Here is a 20,762-nt window from a genome sequence, read left to right on the forward strand (position 1 = left end):
TAATTCTTCCTTTTGTCAGTGTGATGGTGTATTGACTTTCACTGAACTACTTTCCTTCCTGACAGCTGTTTCCTAATCAACACGGCAGACAGAATCATTCGAGTGTACGATGGCCGGGAAATTCTGACCTGTGGACGGGATGGTGAGCCTGAACCCATGCAGAAGCTGCAGGACCTGGTGAACAGGTAATGAAATTCACAACTGAGAAACAATTTCTGAACAGCTGGTTGTATAACAAAGTGATTCTGTTTGCTACAAACTCAGATGTGAGGTTAGCTGTTTTATGTTCATAATGCTCAAGTTTAAAATTGATTTGAATATCGGACGACAGACATTCAATTTAATTTGTTATTACTGTTCAAAAATCATCAATAAGAATGGACAAGTTTTATTTTTCTTTATTAACTTCTCAGATACTTTGCCCACACCTTCCAAAGTTCAAAGTAAATTTTAGTATCAGAGTACATGCGTGTCACCACATACAACTCTGAGATTCATTTTCCTTTGGGCATACTCAGCAAATCTATAGGATAGTAACAGGATCAATGAAAGATCAAGTAAAACTGTGCAAGTGCAAATATAAATCGATTGTGGAACTATCACAATGGATGGGCAAGTGAGTGTGGTTATCCTGTTTTGTTCAAGAGCCTGATGGTTGAGGGGTAGAAACTGTTCTTGAACCATGAGGTGTGAGTCCTGAAATCAATGCCATTTGTTTAACTAATGACCAAAGGAAAAAAAAAACAGGCTTTGTCGTGGTTTGCTTAAAACATTTGAGTAGGAAATGGGTGGCGAAGGCAACACCAGTTTTCTTCAACTTTTGTCTTTGAAGCAACAATTGTGTGAAACGGGGCTCCACTTCTGTGATAAGGTCTTTCTAATTTATGTGATCTGGTGATTAATTTCAATCACAGAACACCTTGGAAAAAGTGCTGTTTCTCTGGTGACGGGGAGTACATCTGTGCTGGATCAGCACGGCAGCATGCCCTCTACATCTGGGAGAAGAGCATCGGAAACCTGGTTAAGATTCTGCACGGCACACGGGGAGAGCTACTGCTGGATGTAGCGGTAAGTAACTAGTCATGAATGGTTCATGTTGTCGTCATCTTAATAGCTAATGGCCTTAAGGAGTTCCTGCCCAGACTTTTAGTAGTATCTGAGTAATCTTATGGAATCCACAGCTAAAAATTCATAAACCATAAATTTCAAGCTCTCTGAGAACTCTGCTATGCAATGGGCTGGTCGTGTGAACTACCAGTCAGTTGCCATTGTACAGCATTTAAGATATTTGAGACTTTTTAGTTCAAGAGTAATTTATTTTAAAATAATCTATTTTGAAATTTGTGTGTGTTTACGATCAAAGTTGTATGTTTTACTTCATTTTTTTGATGTTTTAATTTAGTGGCATCCTGTGCGACCGATCATAGCTTCAATATCCAGTGGGGTTGTATCCATTTGGGCTCAGAATCAAGTAGTAAGTGTCCAGAGCTCGTTTTACTTTCTTAAGATACCGGGTCTGTATAGTGCCTTGTTCAGGTGACCTGTGCTAAATGAAAGCAATTAAGTTTCAAGATCTAAATGTGTGGTCCTCCCATACTCGGTGGCCAGGTTCCAATGTGAGGCTTGGTCATTGAAGCAATGTATGTATGAATGGAGGCTTCATAGAACCCCAGCCTGAACAGGAGTAGGGGAACAATAAAAACAATGTGGAAATTATTTCAGTATGATAAATAAAAAGGCCAATGCACTCTGGATCATATCTTTCATTGCCTGAATTGACCAGAAAAGAAAATCTAACCAGCAGCCAGTTCTAGCCATGAGGAAGTGTTAGAACATGACTAGTGAACAGATCTTTTCCCCTGTTTCTTCATAGTTGTCTGGTTCAGAAGGTATGGCTGACAGACTTTGAGTGAACAGTGTGTTTTGGATGGCAGGATATGTCAGTCATTTGTCCTCTAAATTGGCTTTTAAGCAAATTCTACAGTCTTAAAAGCTATACTTCTTACCCCCTCTTTTTTTTTGCTTTGTTTTATCATCTGGTTCTGGGGGAAAATTCTACAAAGCAAGCCTGTAAAAGTTCAAAGCACATATAGTATCAAATACATATATGTCACCATATATAATCCTGAAATTCATTTTCTTGCAGGCATTCACAGTAAATACAAAGAAGTACAATAGAATCAATGAAAAGCTGCACATAAGCGAAACCAACAAACTACCAACAGGCAACATATTATGCAAATACAAAAAGGGGGGAAGTAAATATTGAGAACATGAGTGGTATTGTCTGAGCTGAAAGTGACTCCGTTGTTTGTGGAATCAGTTCAGTATTGGAGTGAGAAGTGGGAATAAATATATCATTTTGTTTGAAGGTAATAGAAGTAAGGTGAATCTTTCACACAGTTTAAGAGAGTGCCATGAGCAGCAGTAGAGAGAATGCTTCCTTTTTTCCCTCCTTATGTTTGTCTGAGCAAAAAAAAGCCTTTTATTTCTGATTTGGATCTTTGTTTTTTCGTATCTTGAGTGAAGCTTGTTTGCCTAATCTGGCTGTATCTTCTTAGGAAAACTGGAGTGCTTTTGCTCCAGACTTCAAAGAGTTAGACGAGAATGTTGAATATGAAGAGAGAGAATCAGAGTTTGATATTGAAGATGAAGATAAGAGTGAACCGGAGCAGACTGGTAAGGATACTTGTCAAGTCTTGCAGAGTGGCTATTAATTCATGTGCTAGAACTGCTAAAAATTTAGTGTTTCTGTGCTGTGATGAATCCAGTGTATTGAGATTCAAGGATGACCGTGGCATCCATTCCTCTTATTATACTTTGCAGTCAGGCATTCAGTTCAATGTGCTGCTCACCAATTTTATTTCAGAGGAAATTATATGGAAACAGAAGCTTGCAGCAAGGGGCCAGTGTAGCAGTGCTCGGCCACACAAACTCCTCAACAATTTTCTGCACGTTCCAGGATCTTTTAACTGAGTCCTTGCAGATACACAATGTGGCAGAGCTTTTCCATGGATCTTTTCTAGTAGTCCATACTGAGAAGCTACCTTTGGTTACCTTGTGACTCAAAAGATTGATTTTCAAATGTATAAGGTCAAATCAATTCTTTCTTACTATACTTGGGGAGCACAGTACACTGGCATGCAAAAGTCTGGGCACCACTGGTCAAAATTTCTGCTGCTGTGAATAGTTAAGTGAGTAGAAGATGAACTGATCTCCAAAAGTCATAAAGTTAAAGATGAAACATTCTTTTCAACATTTTAAGCAAGATTAGTGTATTATTTTTGTACAATTTTAGAGTGAAAAAAAGGAAAGGAGCACAATGCAAAAGTTTGGGTACCCCAAGAGATTTGAGCTCTCATGTAACTTTTACCAAGGTCTCAGACCCTAATTAGCTTGTTAGGGCTATGGCTTGATCACAGTCATCGTTAGGAAAGGCCAGGTGATGCAAATTTCAAAGCTTTATAAATACCCTGACTCTTCAAACCTTGTCTCAACAATCAGCAGCCATGGGCTCCTCTAAGCAGCTGCCTAGCACTCTGAAAATTGAAATAAATGATGTCCACAAAACAGGAGAAGGCTTTAAGAAGATAGCAAAGCGTTTTCAGGTAGCTGTTTCCTCAGTTCGTAATGTAATTAAGAAATAGCAGCTAACAGGAATGGTGGAAGTCTAATTGAGGTCTGGAAGACCAAGAAAGCTTTCTGAGAGAACTGCTCATAGGATTGCTAGAAAGGCAAATCAAAACCCCCATTTGACTGCAAAAGACCCTCAGGAAGATTTAGCATACTCTGGAGTGCTGGTGCACTGTTCTACAGTGCAGCGATACCTGCACAAGTATGACCTTCGTGGAAGAGTCATCAGAAGAAAACCTTTCCTGCGTTCTCACCACAAAATTCAGCATCAGAAGTTTGCAAAGGAACATCTAAACAAGCCTGCTGCATTTTGGAAACAAGGCCTGTGGACTGATGAAGTTAAAAAAGAACTTTTTGGCTGCAATGAGCAAAGGTATGTTTGGAGAAAAAAGGGTGCAGAATTTCATGAGAAAAACACCTCTCCAACTGTTAAGCATGGGGGTGGATCGATCATGCTTTGGGCTTGTGTTGCAGCCAATGGCATGGGGAACATTTCACTGGTAGAGGGAAGAATGAATTAAATTAAATACCAGCAAGTTCTGGAAGCAAACATCACACTGTCTGTTTAAAAAAAAAATAATAAAAAAAAAAGCTGAAGTTGAAAAGAGGATGGCTTCTACAACAGGATAGTGATCCTAAACACACCTCAAAATCCACAATGGACTACCTCAAGAGGTGCAAGCTGAAGCCTTTGCCATGGCCCTCACAGTCCCCTGACCTAAACATCATTGAAAATCTGTGGATAGACCTCAAAAGAGCAGTGCATGCAAGGTGGCCCAAGAATCTCAGAACTAGAAACTTTTTGCAAGGAAGAATGGGCGAAAATCCCCCAAACAAGAATTGTTAGACTCTTAGCTGGCTACAGAAAGTGTTTACAAGCTCTGATACTTGCCAAAGGGGGTTCTACTAAGTACTGACCATGCAGGGTGCCCAAGCTTTTGCTTCGGGCTCTTTTCTTTTTTTTGCTATTTTGAAACTGTAAAAGATGGAAATAAAAAAAAGTAATCTTGCTTAAGATATTAAAGAAATGTGTCATCTTTAACTTCATGCCTTTTGGAAATCTGGTCATCTTTTACTCGCTTGGCTATTCAGAGTAACAGAAATTTTGACCAGGGCTGCCCTAACTTTTGCATGTCACTGTAGTGCAGTGGTTAGTTAATGCTTAACATTGTGGTTCAATCCCTGCTGCTGACTGTAAGGTGTTTGTAATTCCTTTCCATGACCACAGGGAATTCCTCAGGGTGTTCCAACATTCTAGAGACTTACAAGATAGGGTTGGTAAGTTTAGATAGCGCAGGAAGCATGTTGACACTTGTGGGCTACCCCAGCAATTCTTGGACTTAGCTGATTTTTGTCGCAAACACTGGATGTTTTGCTGTACTTGTAACAAAAAAGCTAATCTCTTTAAATATTTTAGGGCATTTTCTCGATTCTACAGTTCAGCTGGGCTGTCATGTTCTGGTGGATTTGCTTGCTTGATTGTCTTATCACGTTTCAAATTGTGGAATAAATTCTTTCGGTTAATACCCTTTCAAAAAATTGCCATTTGGTACTCTTTTGGCTTGGATTTAAGAACAAACTGAATGTCTGTTTTGAGTCCATTGCCCTTTACTTCTAAAAAAGCATTGGGGAATTGTTGATGTACGTCTGACTGCATGCAGCACCATTCCAGGAAACAAACCAGGTTTGAAACTGCATAGAAGTTAAATAATGGTTTCAAAAGTAATACTTCAATGAAACTTATTGAAGGTTTCTTTCAGTATTTTGTCAAATTAAAATGCGTGAGTTGTGACAGGCAGCTTTTGTTTTGTGTTTATTGTCATTTTGTTTCGTGTTTATTATTGCCATCTTTTGTGGTGATAATCTGTTTTATTTCATTAAGAACATGTGTCAGGTATCTTTTAATATCAATATTCTTCTATTTTTACCTCTTCCTGTATGAAATTCTTCCTAGGCGGAGATGCAGCAGAGGATGAAGAAGTTGATGTGACATCCGTGGATCCTATTGCTGCATTTTGTAGCAGGTAGCTAACTAATTTAGTGTCTGCTGTTGAATAGTACGGCACATCAAACTTTCATTCTAAGGCTAGGAAATTCCCTTGTATAGCTTGCAGACAATAATTGGTTCAACATCAAATTGGTCCTCTTCCATCTCTTTGGTGTATCTGATGTGTTATTAAATATTTATTTCTGAAACACAGCTGTTGTTGATAAATCCAGTGTTCATTGCTCACTCTGCTGATGGTGAACTGCTGCCTTTCTTCAACTGTTGCAGCTGTGTTGTTGAAGGTGCGCAGGTTTTGTAATAGTTCAGAGGCTTCCAGGATGTATGCTGCATATTCTGCATCTGAAGTAGAATTACTCTTCTCTTATTGATCTACATTGAAATTCTTGTAATAAAGCAGAAAATGCTGGAATTACGCATCAGTTCAGACAGCATCTGATGATCTGAAACTTTTAACAAATTTCCTCTCTCCAGACGTGCTGAGTATTCCCATCATTTTCTGTTTTTATTTCAGATTTCCAGAAATTCATGCAACTTTGATGTACGACACAATTATGTACCAAGCTAGTTTATAGGAGGTTATCACATCATGTGGTAGTGGATAGGACCAAATTGTTAGATTAGAGCATCACAGGGTGGCAATAATGGGAATGTATATGTCCAAAATGGTTCAAGCTAGGGAGGATCACACCATTGTGTCTTATTTCTGAATATCTTTCCGTGACATTCATCTTGGGAATATTTACTCTTCATATTCTAATTTGCCGATATCTGACAAAGGTAGTTTCAGGGTACCTACTGTCTGCTGGAAAGCAATACTTCAAGAAGGTGAAAAAATTGTATGCATTAATCTTGAGATCATTTTCAGGATAAGAAACCTACAACTGAGTGGACACGGATCAGAGTGTGTTGATCCAACAAGTACTACTGAGTACTTCTCCAATACAGAATTACTCTATTCTTGATGTGTATTTCTGTATACATCAATATACAGAAATATATACAGCTATATTCCTGGCAATCTTCAGCATTTCGTCTGGAATCTCAGCTGGAAAAAAAAGTTGCTATTTTTGTTTACTGAATAAGGCAGACTATAAGTTTGAGAGCATCTGTGGTATTGTTTATTGCTTTCTTTGTTTTATTACAGTGATGAAGAATTTGAAGATTGCAAAGCCTTGCTTTACCTTCCAATATCACCAGAAGTGGAAGACCCTGAAGAGAATCCTTATGGACCTCCGCCTGAGCCCGTGCAAGTGAGATTGGTGCCTTAGCTCAGGGCCATAATCAGGGAGATATAGTTACACAATTGAACTTCATATCCTCCAAATAATCTCTTGAAGATAGATAACAGGTTACATTAACTGTATTTGTAGTCATAAACAGAAGTGATTCTGCGGATGCTGAAAATCCAGACTAACAGATACTGAATGCTTGAGGTCAGGCATCATCTAAAGAGAGGACAGTATTTATAATGTTGTATTTGAGGAGTTTAAGATGGCCTTGTCTTGGAATGTTTCATAATAATTGGATGAATTTGAATATAGTGAGCATAAAGTGAAATTATATGTTAAGTGTTGGGTGTTTGGGAGGAACAAGTGACTTTGGATGTGGGGTTCCAAGCACTAGGTTTTTCCTGATCATGTGGTGATGGTGACTGCCGTGATGGTAATAGAATTAGTGATGCAGATTGCCGGGAATGGTAGAGCTGATTGTCATTGTCTGGTCCCTAGCCGGCAGCTCTACCACTCTGGTAATTGACTAACACTCGACAAAACAGGCTGTAACCTGCATGCAGTCATTGAGTCCTAGATTACTTTTCTGCATTATCTTTTAACCCACCTTTTCATCTCAGTTACATTTGCTTGTTTCTGCACTTCTTTAGCTTCTTTGGTCATTATGTTACACTTTGGAGTTGTGTATCCCAGCATACAGTCGCGCCATGGCAGTGTAGTGGTTAGTGGCATGCTACATACCTCTAAATAAATAAATATGCTTGTAGCTGGCTTCATGTTGACCACCTGACATCCTAGAATCATTGGAAATTTATGATGCATAAGGAAGACATTTAGTCCACCATGCCAGTGTGAAAAAAGTTATCCAGCCTCATCAGATTCAGATTAGTTGATTGACGCATTAGGATGCAATGAAATTCCTTGTTTATATGAAGCTTGCAGAGTAAGTAGTGTACATGGTAAGAATATGTACAGTGAGTGCAAGACAACAGAATGGTGCAAACACTCCAGCATTTGATCTCTGGTCCTGGAGGTCATGGCTGTTCAAGTATACATCCAAATGATGGTTTCTTCTAGCTTTACATACAGTGACATCCAGATCCCTGTTTCTCCTTGAAAATTATCTCCCATAGAATCTTAAATATTTACTATAGATCTATGCCCAGAGCTTTCAGAAAGTTGGTTCTTTCTAGCTCTTCATAATTATATACCCCTTAATTAAATCCTCCCCTCTTTTACAAAGAGAACTTTCTTGCTCTTATAATCTTCCCTCAAAGCAGAGATTTTCTGATCTTGACATCTTCATAAGTCCTTGCACCAATCCATTGCAACCAAGTCTGTGCTACTTAGATAGACACCTAAACCCTTGTGCCTACTAAGTAAGATCATGGTTGAATTTTTACCCCCTATTTTAGCACAGTTTCCTGCATTAATCCCAAGTCTTTTGATTCCCTTAATGTTAAAAAAAAAACTGTCAAATCTCTGATCAGTATTGCTATCTTTGTGTGCACTGATCTTTGCTGGAGAAAATTTAAATTAGGTTTGGAGTTAATTTTTTTTTTGTTATCATCTTCATACTCTTCCATTCTGCCCCATGTTTCTCCAGCACTTCATAGCCTAAAGGTGGATATACTTGCAATAGAGTTTGTGCAGAGTCATTAAATTGTTCCCCAAGGTAAAGTTTTGAGCTGTGAGGAGAGACTTTGTAAGATTTGTGTATGTTAACCTGAATTTCACAGGAGAATTGATTGCATGGTGACAGACTCTGAGGTGGATTTTCAGACTAGGTGCTGAGAGGTTAAATCTTCAGTCCGGAGAATCTTGATCTAGAGCCACATAGGTTCACCACCCTTTGGCTTAACACATTCCTTCTCATGTCTATTCTAAAGGGCCGTCCTTGTATTCTGAGACTGTGCCCTCTGTTCCTGGACTTTCCCACTATTGGAAAATTCCTCTCCACGTCCACTCTGTCTAGGTCTTTTAATAATCAGGTTTCAATGACCCCCCCCCCCCCCCCCACTTCCTCTACACTCCAGTGAATACTGGAGAAGGGCCATCAGACAGCCCTCATACATTAACCCTTTCTTTACCAGGATCATTGCCATCCTTTCTTAGATAAGGGGCCCAAAACTGCTCATAATACCCCAAGTGTGGTCAAACCAATCAGTGCCTTATAAAGTTCAGCCATTAAGTACTTGCTTTTAAATTCTAGTTCTCTTGAAATGAATGCTAACATTGCATTTGCCTTCCTTTCTAATATCTTGGCAGAACCCTGGAACTGATGAGCTGAACAACCCAGAGAAAAAAAGGCAGGCATCAACTGATGGATCACAACCACTGAAGAAGAAACCTAAGATGACTAATATTGAACTGCAAGGAGTACCATCGGATGGTAATCGATTTACTCATTCTTTATCAGACCAGTTATCAGCAGTTTGCCCTGTTGCTCTCTCTGCTGCTTTGTTCAAATGCTTAGTCAGTGAAGGCATCATTTAAAATTTGCCATTGAAGCTCCTTAGAATATTGGGAGGATGTAAGAGGTACAATGATTGAATGATTGTGCTTTTGATTGTACTCAAGTGCCTCATCAGAGTTCTTCATGTTGATGTGTATTTAAAAAAAAGTTGTATCCGAATCTGACCCTCTCCTACCTCCAGCATTCTTGATAAGTCCCAAGAGCCTTTCAGTTATTGGTTAGTAATCACAAGTGGGAGCACTGCCTGAGTATCATTACACCCCTTCTCATCTAAAGCATTGGAGGTATTGATTCGTATTGTGGTTCTTCAGTTGTTGAACTAATTTGCCTGAAACAAGGAATTGACTTTAACAGCAAAGTGCCTCTTCCGGCATTATATTAATTGACTGAGGTCTTAAGTTGAGCTGATTAATTTGACTTTTAATAGAATTTACACAGCTCAGAAGGATGGTGGAAGCAGATTCAGTAATAACTTTCTCAAGGTAATTAGAAATTTCTTGAAAAGGAAGTAAAATGAAGATCTAGGGAAAGATCATAGTACGGTTACTTGTTCAAATTACAAATATAATGGCTTTCTGTGTTGTAGAATTATATTTACCTATTATAATATGTTAATATGTACATTACTATATATTAATGAGTATAATATATTAGCAGTATTACAACAGCATTTATTTCCTTCCTTGTGAATATTCAGAACTAACTGTTCATATCATTGTATGATACTCCCAAGAGGTAAGGTGATGTACTGAGTTTTGGGTCTTCCCACTGGTTTGTTTATGCCTCTTTCCAACTTTGCTGCTGCTCTTGAACCAGCAGCTTCTAAGGCTAAAGTAACTGGGACCTCGGTTGTCTCTTGCAGAAGTTCACCCGTTGCTGGGTGTGAAGGGTGATGGCAAGTCGAAGAAAAAACAAGCGGGCAGACCAAAAGGAACGAAAGGTAAAGAGAAAGATTTCATTAAGTCGAAAGCCTTCAAAGGGGACAGAGGTCAACCTTTGGAAGGAGCAGTGAAGGGCAAGGAGCTGGCGGAAGTGGCCGAGCCACCCGCAGGTAAGGACCACGGTGGGAGCTCCTGCAGCTTGCCTGGTACCTGTGCTTTCCCCTTCCCTCTTCCCTTCATTTCCTCTGGTTCCTGCTCTTGCTTCTTTGTGGGGGAGGGTTAGCTATCTGATTGCATGGATTTGCATAGAATTTACAATATATTACCAGGAATGCTCTGTCCAACTGGTCTGCTAATGTACATACTCCATAAAACACCCCTCCCATTTCTCTTCATCAGATAAAACCATAAAATCTAGCAGCAGATTTAGGCCATTTGGCCCATCGAGTCAGCTCCGCCATTTCATCATAGCTGATCCATTTTCTCCTCAGTCCCACTCCCCTGCCTTTTTCCCATAACCCTTTATGCCCTGACTAATCAAGATTCTATCAACCTCTGCATTAAATATACCCAATGACTTGGCCTCCACAGCTGCCTTTGGCAACAAATTCCACAGATTCACCACTCTCTGGCTAAAGAAATTTTTTCTCATCTCCGTTCTAAAAAGACACCCCTCTTTTCCGAAGCTGTGTTCTCTGATCTTAGACTCCCCCTCCATAGGAAACATACTCTCCACGTACACTCTATCGAGACCTTTCAACATTTGATTGGTTTCAATGAGGTCATCCCTCATTCTTCTGAATTCCAGGCCCAGAGTCCTCGTGTGGTAATCCTTTCATTCTGAATCATTCTCATGAACCTCCTCTGAACCCTCTCCAATGTCAGCACATCCTTTCTAAGAAAAGGGGCCCATAACCTGCTCACAATACTCCACATACTCCCTGAGGCCTCACCAGTGCTCTATAAAGCCTCAACATTGCATCCTTGCTTTTCTATTCCAGTCTTCAAAATGAATGCTAACATTGCATTTGACTTCCTCAAAACTGACTCAATCTGCAAATTAATCTTTAGGGAATCCCGCATGAGGACTCCCAAGTCCCTTTGCACCTCAGACTTTTGAACTTTCTCTCCATTTACAAAATAGTCTATGCTTTTATTTTTTCTACCAAAGTGCACGACCATAGACTTCCCGATACTGTTTTCCATCTGCCACTTCTTTGCTCAGTCTCCTAATCTGTCTTAAGTCCTCTTGCAGCCTCCCTGCTTCCTCAACACTACCTGCCTCTCCACCTGCCTTCATATTGTCCACAAATTTGGCCACAAAGCCATCAATTCTGTCATCCAAATCATTGACCTATAATGTAAAAAGAAGTGATCCCAACACAGACCCCTGTGGAACACCAGTAGTCACTGACAACTAATGAGAAAAGGCTTCCTTATTCTAAAAGTGCATTATTAAGGAGCCTTATTAAAAGGCTCCTGCCAGTCAGCCATTGCTCTATGCATGCTTCTTGCGTTTATCTTTCCTTTAAAACCATGGGCTCTTAGCTTGTTAAGCAGCCTCATGTGAGGCACCTTGTCAAAGGCCTTCTGAAAATCCAAGCACCCAATATTCACAAATCCTTCTTTGTCTATCCTGCTCATTTCTTCAAAGAATTCCAACAGATTTGTCTGTCAAGATTTTCCCTTAAGGAAACCATGCTGACTTCTGCCTATTTTTATCATGTGGCTCTAAATACCGCATCCTTAACAATCGACTCCAACATCTTCCCAACCACTGAGGTCAGACTAGCTGGCCTCCAATTTCTATTCTGCCCCTCTCCCTTCTTGAAGAGTGGTGTGACATTTGCAATTCTCCAGTCCTCTGGAACCATGCCAGAATCAATTGATTCTTGAAAGACCATTACTAATGCATCCACAATGTCTTCAGCTACCTTTTTTTTAAAAAGGAAGAAATCAAATCCTCAGAAAGAGGTGTTATAGTGTTGGAAGATGTGGAATCCATGTGGGCAGAGCTAGGAAGCTGCAAATGTTAGAAGACCCTGATTGGAGTTGTATACAGGCCTCTGGACAGTAACAAAGGTGTGGGCTACAAATTGGAACAGGAGATAGAAAAGGCATGTCAAAAGTGCATTGTTGTGAGAGTGAAGGGAGATTTCAATATGCAAGCAAATTGGGAAAATCAGGTTGGTGCTGGATCCCAAAAGGGGGAATTTGTAGAATGCCTACAAGATGGCTTTTCAGAGTCCATTAGGGCATCAGCTATTCTGGATTGGGAGTTGAGTAATGAACCGCAATTGATTAGAGCACTTAAGGCAAAGGAACCCTTAACTGACCGTAATTATAACCTGCAATTGGAGAGGGAGAAGCTAAAGTCAGATGTATCAGTGTTACAGTGGAGTAAAGGGAATTACAGCGGCATGAGAGAGGAGCTGGCTAAAGTTGATTGGAAAAGGACATTAGCAGGATGACGGCAGAGAAGCAATGTCTGGAATCTCTGGTAGCAGTTTGGAAGGTTCAGGATAGATACCCGAAAAAAAGGTTTTCCCTTAAGGAAACCATACTTTCTCCTTTAACAGTCTTTATGTGTTCATCAAGCTTCTCACAAAACATGCAGTCTATTCAGCTCAGCTATTCAATGATGAATCATATTAGGCAGTACTTATTCATTTTTTATAGCACTTTTTTTTTTACAAATTTTGGGTAAATTATAGAATATTTTAAATATTGTACTGTACTGCTGCTGCATAGCAAGTTTTACGATCTGATTCTGATATTGTGTCTTTGCAACCTCACCATTGCACTGAATTTTTTTTTCTTCATGTATTTATCAAATACCCTTTTGAAAGTTACTATTAAAGTTATTTCCACAACTGTTTCAGATGCAATGCCTTTAAAATCACAATAACTTGATGCATTTAAAAGAGCAGGATATACAGTATACATTTGCCTCTGATTCTTACCAGTTACCTTAAATCTTTTGGCATTGTTCCACTCACAATAAGGAAAGGTTATTCTTTATGCTCTCTATAATTTGTTGCCCTACCTCATTTAATGATGCATTCTTATTTTTCCCACCCATTTGCGTTATACATGCCCCACAGATGAGCCCACTGCACATTAGGTTCTACTGGAGTCTCATATTGCAGGAAAGAAAAAAACATTAATATCCACTGCACCCCCGTTCAACTCAACATTCAATACTGTTCAATCCATTGGAAACTAATCAGAAGGCACAGATTTAAGATATTTGGAAACAGGTGACGTGAAAGAAAGCTTGCTTAATTTGGTTAGGGTTTGGGATACATTTCTAGCAGAGATGTAGGATATAGTCATCAAGGGAAACCTGGAAAAACAAATACAGTGTTACATGACTGGCTGTTCCAAAGAGCCTATGCAGAATGTACGGCAGAAAGGTTCCTTCCTGTGCTACTCTATACTTCTGTAGTATAATGGATTGGCTTGCCTATCATTAACTCATTTTTCCTCTTTGCATAAAGAAAACTCTTTCTAACATTTGTGGGGTATTTCCACTCAATACTGATGAACCGTGGTCTAAAATGTTAATGTGAATCATAGCAGTGTGGGACATTTTAAACTCGGAAGAATTTAAATCAATAAAGCATACAGATTGCTGAATCACTTAACCTAAATAATAGAATACAAGGCAGTGGAGACACTGACAATACTTAAAATGCCGTTTCCTGCATGCGATGGGCAAAGATGTTGTGTTGGACACAATGCAAGGACCACTTGTCTGATCTGTAGGGGTCATTTGTGTGAATGTTTCCATAGAATAGAGGCATCTGAGAGGCAAATTGCATGAAAATGCCAGTTACTGTTTTTTTGATTCTGGTGACCTACCGACTGGAATGATATCAAAAGATTGAAAGAGTGCAAAGAAAATTTGTGAGGATTTTACTGGTACTGGAGGACCTGAGTTACAAGGAATGGTTAAATAAGTTAGGACCTTATTTCATGGAGTGTGGGAGAATGAGAGAAGATTTGATAGAGGTATACAAAATTATAAGGGATATAGATAGGGTAAATGCAAGCAGGCTTTTTCCTCTGAGATTGACTGAGACTAGGACTAGAGGTCATGGGTTAAGGGTGAAAGGTGAAATGTTTAAGGGAAACATGAAGAGGAACTTCTTCACTCAGAGGGTGGTGAGAGTGTGGAATGAGCTGCCAACAGAAGCAGTAAATGTGCATTCAATTTTAACATTTATGAGAAATTTGGGTAATGGAAAGGGGTAAGAAGGGCTACGGTCCAAGTGCAGGCCAATGGGACTAGGCAGAACAATTATTTGCCAGAAACTAGATGAGCTGTAGAGTCTTTTCCTCTGCTGTGATATTCTAAGTGCATGAATAAAATGGATACAAGTTTAACAAAGTAAATAATGAATAAATAAATAAGAGCGCAATAAATAGAAGCTGGAGTAGACCACTTGACCCAGCCCCCCCCCATCATAGCTATTTTTATAAATCTCTGTACAACTTTGCTTTAAACCTGCAATTTCTAAAATATTGTAGATGAATCGATTGTACATATATTCAGGATGAGATTCCACAATCCTCCTGGATAAAGGATTACAAAAGTCTTCTAGTTCCTGGGAGAAAGAATTTCTGCCCCTCTCAGTTCTGAATGTCTGCCTTCTTGTTTTGAGCTCATGAGCCCAGGTACTAGAGGCTCCAGCCAGGGAAAGCATTGCTTCAGTGTTTACCCTGTCGTGTCTCTTAAGAGACATTATATGTTTCAATGAGTTCACTTCTCATCCTTCTGAGCTGCAGGCAATATGGTCTGAATGGCCTAATGATCTTTTAACTAATGTTAAACTGCAGCCTGTGTAATCACCATATTGTATAGGCTTCCTCTCAGAACAATGAAGACCACGGAATATGTTTCCCAACGGAAGGACTATGATTTTGTTTTGATCAGATGGATAATTAAAGAAGTGAAAATTAAAAGCTTGCTTGACTGTAATTATTTTATAATGAAGTTAGTTTTGCAGTCTGATGCCCCCCAATGACTGTACAAGAATGTTAAAATAATGTATTTTCCAGTTAAAGGATCTTCTGTAACAATGTTGTGGTCTCTTAGAAAACAGATGGTGCAAGCAGTGTGCAGTTTTGGACATAAGCGGCGAGTTTATGATTAAAAAATGTAAATCTTTTGACAGGGACTCCATTATAATGTTTTGTTTTTGATTTCCATTTCTTGAAAAAACCACTACTTGTTTGTTTAGGCACAAAGTTTTCAATGTTATGGATTATCATCCTGAGATCAAAGTCTTGTATTTTTGCAACCTAAATGTAAGTTCACTCTTCATGTCAATGAAAGTTGATTTGGAATCTCTGATGGCAATTCCTTATCTGTTTCAAATCTGTTATTGGAATATGCCTTCAGAATATCAAAGAGCTGGATTATATTTGCCAGAGATTTTCGATTAACTGAAGAGTCATTGAAGTGCGAGGTTAAATTTGATGAAGTACGCAAGTTATTGAGAATACTTCAAGCGCTGTTTTGTATCAGTATCCATTCCATTTGCATTTCTCCCAGTTTTAGACCCATTCCTTGTTGAGTAATACAGAATCAGATGGCACATGAGCAGTGTTATGGTCTTTAGGGCTTTTCATTTGTGTTTTTTGGGTTTTCAGGAGGAGCCGTCATTTCCGACCTGCTGTGAAGCTAGGAAAAGATGCTTCTTCATCCCTGCTGCCTTCGTACTTTAGTAGGTGTGATGCAGTATCCAGAAAGAGGGTGACTATTGGTCAGTGTGCACACCAAAGCCCAAAGTGACCTTCACAGATCAGGAGAGGATTTCCCTTCCATCCTCCTGAAGAACCGTGGGCCTTGGAAAGTCGATCAACTGGACATCTTGAGCAGTTCACTGGGAATGCCAAGCTTCTGTCTTCAAACGTCATCGAATAGTGTTGCATTTCACATTCTACCGTAACAGAAGGCACTTACATCAGAGATGTGTACAAGGTTCAGCAAGTGCATCATTTTTTGGGGTGGGGGGGAAGTTTCTTTACCCTTGTGCATTTGAAGAGTTTTCTATGAGTAATTCTTTTAGATTCTAGAAGATTATTTGCTTGAACACTGACCAATCTGGTGCACGGTTTAGACCTATACAGTCTGATGAATATTTTTTTCTTTTAAAAAAAAATCTGTAGTAACTTCTGGATGCCTTGCTGTTTATATTTCTAATCTTTTGTTCTGTTGACCAGCTGGTGATGAAAGGCTAAATGTGATAAATTGTGTTCTTTGTCCTCTGGCTGGGTTGACAATACTGTTTCAGACTGCTGACTGACACCTCATTGAACTGGAGTGGAGGTGAATATTGTCATTTCAGAGTTCATGATGCCTCCATGTTCTTTGGAAGGCTAAATCATCCACGTAGCAGGCGTGTGGTGTGTCTGCCGCTTGCACCAGGTTTGGTCCTACCCAAAACACAGGCAGACTGTATCTAACCAGACACTTTCAAAATGCCACCCATTCCTCACTGGGGATCTCTGGAACCTGTTTTTAAAAAATTTTCTGCGTAACTCTGGCAGGAGACTGGCTGATTTACAAGTAGTGAAGATTAAACTTGTTCTTCTACTTCTAATATATGTAAGAGTAATTGTCCAGTAGACGCAAGGTAGTGAGATACTCCAGCCTCCCAGAATGCATGTGTTTCTCTCGCCATTGGGATCCCAGAAAATTGAAAGTTGATACCCTCACCTCGGGAGGGAGAAGAGGCCTTAACCTCTCACAATGTGTACTATTTTTCAACATGGTGTAGTGAACAGTGAAAGCTCAACAGAAACAGATACAAATAATCTGAATAAAATAGGCTAGCCTGTTAAAGCTGTGATTTAGTTTTAAATTCATGTCCAAGAAGAAAAGGTTGATTTTTCAAATTCATTCTTCTGGATTAGACCCTACACTTTATCAGTTGTTCAGCCTTGCAAATGCAGGAATGGTTAACTGATGATTGTTGCTTATGGTTGAACAATCCTATGACACATATATATCTAAAATTAAAAATTGGGCCAACTTCTCAGAGTCACGTGTCACAGCAAATGAATAGCCTGCAAGTGTTTACATGTGTAATATTCCTCTTTTGCCCCACTCCATTCACAAAAAATGTATAGATCCTGTGCATGCAACATCCCTAAATAATTCCCCTTTACCCCGCTCACGTTGCCTGCTTTTGGCCACACTAGTATGTTATTTAAAAATTGTTTATTTTTGAGTCTGAGCCTGATCTTATCTGTTCATTATAAATCATGTGCGCAGATGACGGTGCCAAATACAGTGTGCCCCAGATTGCATCCTTGGAATCCCTTGGTATAAAAACCTGCGTGAAAGTATGATTTTTTCCCCCCCAGGTTTTCAGTATCTGCATTCTCCAGTTGTCCACAACACTGCAGCCAAGAATTGAACTGTGACTCTGATTCCCTCTCTTTAATAGCTTAACTCTTATGATGCCATTTCAATAATTTCCATCTTCCACTCCTCTGAGTGATCGCTTGTGGTAAAAGGTGTTCCATTTCTGGTGCCCTTATCTGTCATGAATACTGTGGACCAGAGAGAGAAAAGAAATAAAATTTAACAAATAAAAAAATTGAATTTAAATGCACATCCTTTCTGAACACATGCTGGTGTTTATGCTCAAAACAAGTCTCCATTCAATGTTACATTCACACCAGTCTGTTTCTCCATATCCTGTCTTAATTTATCACAATCCTTACCTTTGCAAGCATGTTTATCTTCACTTTAATGATAGCTGAAGGTTTGGCCAGAAGAATAGTCTTGGATTGAGACTATTTAGTTTTCCTCCCACATGGCAGTTTGCATGTTATTTCAATACTGCAGTCCAGTTATATGCTTTGTAACTTTTACTTCTTTTGCAAAACAAAGATGAACTTGAACACTCCTACTGAATTGACCTAAAAGATTAGGGATTTTTGTTAATCAGTTAGGTGGTGGTGTAGGAAAAGAATAAATCTGTACACTCTTATTTGGACCAAAATCTGGAATAGTGGGTGTCTTAGGTGTAAGCTCTGTTCTGTTGTGATCTTTTTGATTAGTTCTTCAGAGAACGAGCAGCAGTTCTAAATCTGTCCACTGACACCATCAGTTCATAGCTGGACTGCTTCACTTCTATGTGCCGTATCCCTATGCTGCAGTGAGCTCTCTCTGCACTAGTTAGAAATGGCTTCTTCATTTAAACCTTGTAGTCACGGGTTTTATTCAAAGCAGTTGTTGTTGTACCACCTCTTCCATTTGTGTCGGATTATTTTATAATTATCCTTTTTAGTGTTGATAGAATAATGCCTGCTCAGACCTCTGCTGCATTCAAATTGAACAGGCTGATAACAATTTTTGCATGGAGGAATTGAGTGACTTCGGGCAATGTGATATTTTGGTAACCAATACCACTGTACAGAACATGTAGAAGAATAGTTTCAGCAAATGTGCATACTTTTTTTTATTCCTGTAAATAATAAACAGTAATCTGATTTAAAATGTGTTGGGTCTGTTTTAAACCCATTTGTAAAAAATGTATTGGCAGGAAATTGCGATGACATAAAAAAGTTCCCTGCATTCCTTAAAATCCTGGCTAATCTTTACCTCTGTATCTATCATTAAACTCCACATCCACTGTCAAATGAAAAGGGGGTTTGACTCTGATCTCTGGTGCTGTCTGTATAGAGTTTCTGCCATGTACCTGTGGTTAAGTGGGTTCCCTCTGTTCCTTGTTTCCTTCCACATCCCAAAGATGTACAGGGTCATTAGATAAATGAATGGCTGTAAATTGTGTAGTATTTTACAGGTGAGTGGTAGAATCTGAAGGAAGTTGGTGGTGATGTGAGGAGAATAGAGTTCACTGGAACTGGATTCCTGCAAAACACCATTGTGCCTGATAGTCAATGCAGACTCAGTGGGCTGGAGGGTTTTCTCTGTTTGATTCTGACCTCTCCTTCTTCAGTCTAAGGGGAGTATGGATCTGGTCTGCTTTCTCTTGTCGTATTAGAGTCCTCTCATCCCAGGAATCAGCCTGCTGAATCTCTGTCTCTCTTGTAGTATTCCATATGTGATCTCACCAGGGTCCTATATAATTAGTGTAGGGACTACTCCTGTATTCAATCATCTTGCAATAAAAACAAATGTATTATTTGCTTCCACTCCCACCAAATGCTTGCTGTGCTTCATGTTACTGTAACTTTCATCAAGTGGATGTACTCAGTATGCCTTGTACCTAATTAAGTGGCCACTGAGTGTATATTCATGGTCATCTGCTGCTGTAGCCCATCTGTTTAAAGATTTGATGCGTTGTGCATTTAGAGATGCTTTTCTGCACACCACTGTTGTAACAGAAGGTTCTTTGAGCTACTGTCTCCTTCATTTCAGCTTGAATCAGTCTGGCCATTTTTCTCTGACCTCACTCATTAACCAGACGTTTTCACCCACAGAACCACAGCTCAATGTACGTTCACAGACGAGAAGATCTGCAGATGCTGGAAATCCGAGCCGCACACACAAAAATTCTGGAGGAACTCAGCAGGCCAGGCAGCATCTATAGAAAAAAGTACACTAGCTTCAGACATCAGCTGTACTTTTTTTCCATAGTTGCTGCCTGGCCTTCTGAGTTCCTCCAGCATTTTGTGTGTGTTGCTCACTGAATTTTTTTTTGTTTTTTGCCCCATTCTCTGTAAACTCTAGTCTGAGACTGTTGTGCATGAAAATCCCAGGAGGTGAACTGTTTTTGAGATGCTTAAACCATCCCATCTGTCAACAAAAACTATTCAATAATCAAAGTCACTCAGATTACATTTCTTCCCCATTCTGATGTTTTCTCTGAACAAGAACTGAACCCTTTGATCATGTCTGCATGCTTTTATGTATTAGGTTGGCTGGTTAGATATTTGTAGTAGCAAGCAGGTGTACCTAATACAATAGCCAATGAGTGTATATTTTCCCTTTGAAAGTGGTCAATTTTTCACAGTACATCTGCTAATTCTTTGTCCATTCACTTAGTCGGTCCATGTTCCCTCTAAGCCCTTCAGAATCCTCAAAAGCCACACTGCTGCTTAGCTTTGTATCATCAGCAAACTTGGATGTAAAATAATTCCAAAACATTGGCTAAAATCGGTTGTGATTGGGTGTCCTTACTGGCTTGCATAATGTGATATTCAAATTGTTTTCTCATAATTTTTGTAACTCAGTGCAACTCCCAGTAATTTCAACTATCCCCTATTTCTTTCTAGCCACTGGCCTGCTTTCCATCCCTCTATCTCTATCTCTCTGTGTACTCACTGGAGTTAAGAAGAATGGGGGGAGAGAGCTGGGAGTGGTTGATCTCATTAAAACCTACCAAATATTGAAAGGGCTATCTAGAGTGTATGTGGAGAGAACGTTTCAACTGGTGGGAGAGGCTAAGACCAGAGGGCACAGCCGCAGAATAGAACAATGTCTCTTTCAGACAGACATGAAGAGGAATTTCTTAAGACAGATGATGGTGAATCTGTGGAAATTCATTGTC

At 39.5% G+C, this 20,762-nt stretch overlaps 1 protein-coding gene across 2 annotated transcripts in view; it reads left to right on the forward strand.

The window, feature by feature from the left end:
• rbbp5 (retinoblastoma binding protein 5) overlaps nucleotides 1-18,745 on the forward strand; it is a 44,400-nt gene extending 25,655 nt beyond the window's left edge. The window contains exons 7-15 of one of the 2 annotated variants that reach the window (XM_073030629.1): nucleotides 66-185; nucleotides 915-1,068; nucleotides 1,403-1,474; nucleotides 2,562-2,679; nucleotides 5,588-5,657; nucleotides 6,786-6,891; nucleotides 9,139-9,262; nucleotides 10,209-10,397; nucleotides 15,886-18,745. In XM_073030629.1, coding sequence (XP_072886730.1) covers nucleotides 66-185; nucleotides 915-1,068; nucleotides 1,403-1,474; nucleotides 2,562-2,679; nucleotides 5,588-5,657; nucleotides 6,786-6,891; nucleotides 9,139-9,262; nucleotides 10,209-10,397; nucleotides 15,886-15,914 — 982 coding nt within the window. In that variant the 3' untranslated portion in view covers nucleotides 15,915-18,745. The remainder of the gene's footprint in view (nucleotides 1-65; nucleotides 186-914; nucleotides 1,069-1,402; nucleotides 1,475-2,561; nucleotides 2,680-5,587; nucleotides 5,658-6,785; nucleotides 6,892-9,138; nucleotides 9,263-10,208; nucleotides 10,398-15,885) is intronic. The other variant, XM_073030630.1, reaches the window with a different exon arrangement.
• The last annotated feature ends 2,017 nt before the right edge of the window (nucleotides 18,746-20,762 follow it).

The sequence above is a fragment of the Hemitrygon akajei genome, chromosome 27, assembly GCF_048418815.1.
Source record: "Hemitrygon akajei chromosome 27, sHemAka1.3, whole genome shotgun sequence".
Classification (NCBI taxonomy): Eukaryota; Metazoa; Chordata; class Chondrichthyes; order Myliobatiformes; family Dasyatidae; genus Hemitrygon; species Hemitrygon akajei.